Source organism: Microtus ochrogaster, chromosome 4, assembly GCF_000317375.1.
Source record: "Microtus ochrogaster isolate Prairie Vole_2 chromosome 4, MicOch1.0, whole genome shotgun sequence".
NCBI lineage: Eukaryota > Metazoa > Chordata > Mammalia > Rodentia > Cricetidae > Microtus > Microtus ochrogaster.
The window spans coordinates 25,151,095-25,159,421 of NC_022011.1; the positions used below are offsets into that span (position 1 = coordinate 25,151,095).

At 50.3% G+C, this 8,327-nt stretch overlaps 1 protein-coding gene across 1 annotated transcript in view; it reads right to left on the minus strand.

Annotated features, from left to right (window-relative positions):
• The window catches only part of Pkd1l2 (polycystin 1 like 2), a 74,941-nt gene extending 67,562 nt beyond the window's left edge, over positions 1 to 7,379 (minus strand). The window contains exons 1-4 of the mRNA XM_005345855.2: positions 6,995 to 7,379; positions 6,157 to 6,321; positions 5,518 to 5,703; positions 818 to 928 (exon numbers count right to left, since the gene is read on the minus strand). Coding sequence (XP_005345912.1) covers positions 818 to 928; positions 5,518 to 5,703; positions 6,157 to 6,321; positions 6,995 to 7,295 — 763 coding nt within the window. The 5' untranslated portion in view covers positions 7,296 to 7,379. The remainder of the gene's footprint in view (positions 1 to 817; positions 929 to 5,517; positions 5,704 to 6,156; positions 6,322 to 6,994) is intronic.
• Between the last annotated feature and the right edge of the window lie 948 nt (positions 7,380 to 8,327).

Below are 8,327 nucleotides of genomic sequence, written 5' to 3' on the forward strand. Positions count from 1 at the left end.
AGTTCGAGACCAGCCTGGTCTACAGAGCTAGTGCCAGGACAGGCTCCAAAGCCACAGTGAAACCCTGTCTTGAAAAAAACCAAAAAAAAAAAAAAAATGAAAAAAGTAAAGTTGTAAAGTAATGTCTTATATGATTACATTTTAGTTAAAAATGCATATATAATCACTCATAGTCATGTCTACAAGCATTTTTAAAAAGTAGAGAAAAACATTCTCACAATAATTAATAGTGCTTCCTTAGGAGAAATAGGGCTTTCAAGTAGAAGGGTAGGATGTTTCCCTTCTTTATTGTAATTTTTTTTGCAAATTATGATAATGTGGGTTATCTCATTATTTTTAATATTTTAATTTTAAGGCTGGAGAGATGGCTCAGTGGGTAGGAGCGCTTGTTGCTCTTGCAGATGATCTGGGTTCATTTCCCAGCACCTACATGGTGGCTAGCAGCATCTGTAACTGCAATTCGAGGTGATCCTCACCCTCTTCTGTGTAGGCACTACATGCATGTGGCACACATACATACATGCAGGTAAAGCATTCATACACACACAAATCATGCTTCAAGAAGTGGTTTTAAAAGGAAGTGTGTGTGTGTGTGTGTGTGTGTGTGTGTGTGTGTGTGTGTGTTGTGTGCGCATGCGTGTGTGCAAATGACCCCAAGGGAGCAGGCCAGGAGGCAGGAATGTCTGGTCGCGGCAAAGCCGTTGTGGGGAAAGTTGTCTGCACACGGCAGATCTTACCCATGAGGAGGGGAGTTTCAGACTGGCATACAGCAGACATAAGAAGAAAATTCCCATGCCCCACCCAGTTGGAGACTCACCTTCCAGACACTGGTACTGCACCCACAGGTAGCTGCCCTGGGTGGGGCACACATCTCCAAAGTAGGTCCCATCTGCTGCTACCTGGCATGCCTGCAGCCCCTGACACCGGCCTGGGAGGCATCCACAGTGCACGGAGACAGGAATGGTGTGGGAGACAAGAGGATTGCACGGAGATAGGAGACAAGAGGACATAAACTCAGCAGAGCATCACAGATGAGTTACTTCACCCGCTCAGTTACTCACCACATGGCCACTACACGGCCGTTGCAAGTCCTAGGCTAAGAACTAAGAGGACCGGAAAGTCACCTGTGTTTTCTCTAAGGTGTGAGGTATTTAAATGTGTGTGTGGTTGTTTAGCCAGCAAGACACATTACCTGCCCTCAGTCTCCAGACACCATGCTGGGCGGGGATTCCTCCTGTCTTCACTATATGAATCATGGGGTTCCAAACAACCTAGGGGCCACGGTTCTCTGTTCTACAGTTTGTAGAAACAGAGAGTGATGCTCCCATAAGCCAAGGACACCAAGGAGCACCAGAATACAGCTAGAGGATGCTGGGAAGGCTTCTCTCACGGCTTTCAGGGGCCCTGCTGATACCTTGATCTTGGTTTCTGTCCTACATACTTGTTAGAGAATAAATGCCAGTTATTTGATCCCCAAGTCTGAGGGTTCAGTGTTGACATGCCTGTGACACTGCTGGCCCTCTTTCTTCACGTGGGACCCTTCCTTATGTACCTCGGGGCCCAGAGTGGTCCAAGGCGGCAACACCACAGCATCCTGAACCAGTGAGCAATGCCACCAGGCCAGCTTCTGTGTCTAGCATCTCTCCAGTTCTCAAACCTCCCACTGTGCTGCCCGCATGCCCCTCCAAGGTCTCAGACAGCAGCCTTCCTGTTTGTCTTCTAGCCCACAAGCCCTCACAGAAGCTTGGGGTGGCTTTACAACCAAGTTCCAGGTCCCCCCTGCAGTCCAGTATCCTCCATACATTTCTGGGGGTGGGATTCTGGACTCCTTGGCTGGATCTCCTGCCTCCCTGTGTGCCAGAAACACGCCCAGCATTCTGGATTTCCTTGTACCACTTTCTTCCTGTAGTTTTGCACACTCCCTTCCCATGTGCTTTTCCTGGTAGCCTTTCAGCTCTCAGCTCCTCTGGGGAGTCAATGGGTCCTTGTCCTCACCCACGCGTCTCCTCACCTGACTCTGTCACGCATTACAGCAATCTCGTTTCCCAGACTCCCTAGTCCAAGCACATGTGGAGGACACATGTTCATCTCCGGCTACTCAAACAGTGGCTCAGAACAACACAGGCTCTTGGCTCTTGGCTCTAAAGGTCAGAAATCTGGGTGGGTGGGCTGGCCTGGGCTGGGATGCTTGCTGTTCTTGGGGATCTGGGAAACACTGTAGCCAATACCATTTCGGAGGCAGAATCCAGTCCTCAGATGCCGGCAGTCTCTCTTTCATCCCTGAGTGAGGCCTCTTCAAGCTGCTTCGAAGCTGCCCTGCTCACATCTGGAACCTGGCTGGCTTCTCCTTCCCAGCTCTTTTCTGTTTCCATCCAGAGATAGAGGGGCTCGTGTGTGTGACCTTAAGCACATCTGCTGAGTCCCTGTGTCTTGTGTGTCACTTTCTGAGCCCCAGCACATCACACCCACAGTTCTGGGGATTAGGGACATGCAAGAAGCAGTCTGGTTTCTCAGAACTTCCAGGACTTTGGAAAACTGGATTAAAACCCGCTTATTGAATGACCTAACGTAGTTCATTGATTGATTGATTGATTGATTTCCTCCCCTCCCTTTCCTTTTTTCTCATTCCTTTCCTTCTCCTTTGCCCCTTTCCCCTCCACTCCCTCTCTTCCTTCCTTTCTATGCTTTTCTGTTTTTAAGACAGGGTCTGACCAGGTAGCCCTCGCTGCTGGGCCAGAGCTCTCTGTGTAGGATCAGGCTGACTTTGAACTCAGAGACCCGCCTGCCTCTACTCTCTAAGTGCTGGGGTTAACGGAGTGCACCACCACATCTGACTGGTTTGTATTTTTGAAGAGGGGGTGAGTGGAGTTTCACTTTGGCGTTTAGGTTGACCTTAATCTTTGAACTCAAACCTCTCGTCACCACTTCCTGAGTTACTGGGACTGCCAGCATAGGCCACTGCACCCAACTCAAAAAAGTATCGCTTCTTTGAATTGCGACTTGCCGGGGTGGGGGAGCTGTGGCAGCTGTTTCTGATCATTAAATCTAAGGTCTCCCACATGCTAGGCAGAGAGTCTGCACTGAGCATGCCCCCAGCCCTCAGCATAACTTCCAGGGATGCCTAGCTGGTGATGTCCCTCCATCTGGTTACATATTCCCGTGTACACCCGTAACCCTAGATGGTAGCCTCCAAAGGCCTAGGGAGTATTTTAAATGTTCCATGCTCTCTTGGGTCTTCCACACACAGCTGGCATGTAGCAGGTATCAAGGATGTTTTACGTGAGTCAGTGCACAGTGCATTTCGCTCCCCTCCATGGCAGCATTTATCTGTCTCCCCGCTGGACTCTGAGCTCTTTGATCCATCCTATCTCTACAGAGCCCAGGGTAGTGCATGGCACTATGGGTCCTCAATAAATGTTTATTGGCCACTGGCTGATTGAGTGATCGGGCACTCAAATGCAATCAGATATTGGGGCCCTGCCAGGTTCTTTCACGCTTCCCAGTGGGGTCCAGGTCTCTGTCCCGATGCCGTCTCTGGGGTGTGGGGACCATGTTTTCAAAACTTACAGCTGAACCTTTGGGGAAGCAGCCTGCCCAGCTGTAGCGTGCTGTCGGGAGGAAGCCTCCTTCAGCCTGTCCAGCTGAGGTCCTTCCATCTTGGAGGACACCGCACAGGAGTGCCAGAACTCGGAAGTGGGGGGTTGAAACCTAGAAGCTGATTCAGTATTTTCTACCGTGTGACAGCTCTGGGGGTGGGGCAAGGACAATAAGGTAGAAGACCTGTTGGGAGAAAGAGGAGTGGAGCAGGGGGAAATTCCAAGAGAGAAGAGACTTGATCTCCCCAGAGGGAGGAGGCCCAGAGAGTACTCTGCACCCCACAATCATCACAGGTCTTTGGTTAGAGACAGAGCCTCAGAGGAGACATGCTAACAGGGCTTCCAGGCTGGGCAACGCGCAGCTGTGTCCTCATTAGCCTAGGAGTGAAGGCCCCTGCCTTCCCATTCCCTGGTGTCTGGACAGTGGTCACCTCTGCAGATTCCCCGATGTCCTGGGAGGATCTGGAGACCTCACAAGGAAACCTCGGGAAGCTCCAGGAAGCCCTGCAGCTGAATCCTTTGATGGAGCAAGTAGGAATCTTAGGAGATTTAATCTGATTCAGGGAGGGAGCCCTAGAGACACTGCCACATATGCAGGAGATGGCATCAGAAATGTCTGCTCTAAGGACCGGGGAGATGACCCAGACACAGATGTGCCCACTGTATCAACACAAGAACCCTAGTTCAACCCCCAGAACCCACATAAAAAAGCAGGGTGTAGTGGTACAAATTTATAATCCTATCACTGGGGAAGTGGAGACAGGCAGGTTCCTGGGACTCACTGGCTAGTATCATGTAGTGTCCATGAGTCCAGACCAGTGAGATACTGTGTCTCAAGAGACACAGGGAGATGAACCCAGAGGAACGACACCTAAGATCATCCACTGACCTTTACACTAGGGGCAAGGGTGGGGACTGGGCCAGGAGGAGGAGCGTTATATAAGAAACAAACTAAATAAACTAGAGCAAGAACTGAGAGGGCCACACATCTCAAAAACAAAACAATACTGGGCATAACACTGCAAAAAGCTAACAGTTAACAAATGTGCTGTGGAATGACATAGAAGACAGTGCTGTTTACACAAAATCACATGCTAACAGTTAACAAATGTGCTGTGGACTGACATAGAAGACAGTGCTGTTTACACAACCAAAATCACATGCTAACAGTTAACAAATGTGCTGTGGAATGACATAGAAGACAGTGCTGTTTACACAACCAGAATCACACAGGCTTAGGCATGCTCAGAAGGAAGGCAGGACTGAGGACCAGGTGTATGATTGGTAAACACCAAAAATCCAGCAGGAGTTGGCCTGGGAGGCCATGCTGGAGCCCTACAATGCTATGCTGAATTCTTCATGAGTAAACCTTAAGCTAATGCTACAATGTTACATGGTCTTAAGATCTGACAAAGGTGGGAAGTGGCTCCCTTGGAGCTTATCCCAATAGTCTTTATTCTTTGCTGATTTGCTTGCTTGAGACAGAGTCTCGTGTAGCCCAGGTTGGCCCCAAACTTGCCAGGTAGCTGAAGGATTCCCAATCCTCTTGTCACCATATCCCAGCTGCAAGGTTTACAGACATAAGCCTCACAATCCAGTTCTCGTTGCTCTTGTCCGTAGGGTTGAAAGGTTTTGTAACTTTAAAAATTGGGTTAACTAGGTTGATGTTCTCTGCACCCACACAGGTAGGGGATCAGAAGCCTTCCTGCTCCAGGAGCTCGTTTGATGACCATAGTGGGCCTGCCTCAATGTCCTGTTCAAGAACTTGGTGCCATGGGCAGAGACTAACTGGCTTCCCCACATGAAGGAGGCCCAGGCCATATCTGAAGAACATCAGACCCTTCCAGGACCTTTTGACGTGTGTAGAAGACCAGCAACTGTTCTCTGCTTCAGGCAGAGCTATGGGGCACTGGGATCCTACCTGCCACCTCATCCTTGACGCTGGCCCAGCCACATTCCCCCTCCAGGTCTGATGGAGGCCATACACCCTGGGTGCAGAAATAGGGGGTCTGGCGCCCGTAGAAAGCATCCTGGACCTGGATGACCTCGCCCGAGCCACAGTGCATGGTAGCATTGTGGCCCTCGCAAGCCAGGCTGCGGCCGACCCCTGCAACAAAGGGACGGTGACAAGTTCGGAGCACATGCTGGGCTGGGTTGCTGAGATGCAATGACACAGTGGTAGTGGGGCCAGCTGGAGAGGAGGAGAGACCTGAGGAAATGCAGAGAGTGGTACAGGCAGAGATGGGGGTGGGGGAGACCCAGAGGTGGAAAGGGAGGAAGTCCCAAACAGTCGAGGTGGTGACAGACGAAGCCTAGCCAGCAAGTCGTCTGAACAGGGAGAGGAGAGACTCAGAGAGGCAGACAGTGAAGAGAGAGGAAAGAAAAGAGACCCAAGGGAGAGGATGAGTTAGGAGATCGAAAGACCACAAGAAACTCAGAGAGATGGGGGAGGTCAATCAAGAGAGAAGGTTAAAGCAGCAGGACTAAAGGCAGAAGAAGGCAGTCAGGCAGGAAGCGGGGAGAGGGAGACAGGCAGGGGACCCCCACAGGACCAGCTCACCAAACTCGCAGATGAAGGCAAAGGCCTGGGTGCAGTCCTTCAAGGCAGCCCACCGAGACGAAGGGCCACTCCTGATGTAGCCGCAGGTCCCTGAGGTAAGTGTGGCCTGTACTCCCTGCCAGTTGCTGTAGTTCACATTAGTAGAATCCAGCCAGGTACCAGGGCCTGCATTGGGAACAAGTGCAGAAGGGCTTGGCCTGCAGGAGTCCCTGCTTAGCATCCCTAAATCAACCCCTAGTATACCATAGGTGCCCAATGAATGCCTCTCTTTCACACACCAGAGAATGGGTGTGTTCTCTTCATCAGGTTTTGAACACTCAGACATAACTAGACACCCATCACAAAAAAACCGTAAAAGGTGATGCTACCTAGGTGTGGCAAAATGCATAGCCCAGCGTGTGCCGTGCTGTTCACGGGTAGATGACTCCTGGGCAGGGTGTCTGCAGATGTGTCTGGGCATGGGTTGAGTTCATACAGAAGTTTCTAGAGCCTTGAGAAGATGGCTGGAACTGTTTAAGTGTAAGACTCACAACCTTCCAGGAAAGGTTTCCCCTCAGAGAAACACATCTGTATCTGCCTTAGGTTCCCCAGGGCTTCTGCCGTGCCCTAGAGAGCCTAGAGCCCAGAACGAGAGGAGTACAAGCACATTTTCAGACCTTCTCTGTGCTAGTTACTGTCCCTGAATTATTTTACAGGATCTACCAAACAGCCAAAGAGAAAGGTCTCCTGAGCACAAAAATTCAGACGTGTTCCTTTGCCCTGTGGGGTTCTGGGTGAGAAGCAGCGGTAAGAGTTATTGGCACAAGCTTCCCATCAGACACCGCTACACAGCACCTACCAGCCACGGTCTCATTGGGTGCCGAAGTTCCCGTGAGTCCAATCCACCAGTTCCTGTCCTGAGTGATGTGTCTCTGCAGGAACTGCTGGGTGTCTTCATCGTGAACGAAGACCAGATGGCCTCCGTGCCCTTCACACCAGCCTTGGGCCCCATGGAAGGTGTGCCCCAGCAGCACGAATTCATAGCAAGCATCTCTGAAGAACACCCGGCTCTTTAAGCAGAGATGGCTTCCTTCTAACTTGGCCCCAGCGGCCCCAGCGCTCAGTGCGAGCCCCAGGAGCAGCACACCGGCCGTGCTCATCCTGAGACCACTGCAGGAGTTGCAGGACGGAGCTCGTTCCTCATGGCTTTATATTCTGCCATCCTCACAAGCACCCACCGTCCATCTTCCGGTCCCTCTCTGCACCAAATAATAACTCTTTTGTTTATGAGACAAACGACTCGGGATGAATGTGTCTGTATTTGGGCTTCACACGACTCTGTTCAATGCCTGTTTGAAAACCTATTCATATTCCAGTTGCTTCCAGAGAAAGACAAAATTGCTATGATACCTGCTTGACAGATTCTTTACTGTGCATTTGTTTTTGTCATTACCTGAGTGCCCAGTGTTTCCAAAAAAGCCATCAGCATGTGGGAGGTTTGTGATAAGACTGGCATGAAAGTTAGTAATGAGTGGCACCCATACAGAGTGGTACCCATATACAATCCCATTGTGTGGAACAGCATCTGTGACCAGATGATAACTTGCCCTGGTGTGGCCAGAATCTGATGCACATACAGGTCCCCTTCTGACTCATCATGCTATCACTTATACCTCCTTGAGGATAAAACATCCGTGCAAAATTTATTTCACGTCACCCTATAACCTTTTATTCATCCTCACCCATCGCCTGAGCCATCTGCTAAGTGTCTAGGGTCCGAGGCTAAAATTTAAATATCTTATCTTTGTACACAAGGCCCTGCTTAGTCTGGCCTCTGACAGTGTTTCAGTCCCTTCCTGCCCACCCTCTTACCCTTTAAGGCTTAACTCAAAACGACATTCCCAAGGCTGGGGAGCTGCCTCAATGAGTAAGAGCAGAAGAGCACAAGCCTGGGTTTGATCCCCAGAACTCCTGTAATAATCCAGGTTTGGGAGTGTTCAGATTTAATCCAGCACTCCTACAGCAAGATGGGAGGTATAGACGGGTCTTCTGTAAGAGCGGTATGTGTTCCTGACTGCCAAGCTCTCTGCCGCCCCATCTTTCTTTAAAACAGGAATTTGTTACACCCCTCCATATCTCTCTCTCTCTCTCTCTCTCTCTCTCTCTCTCTCTCTCTCTCTCTCTCTCTCTCT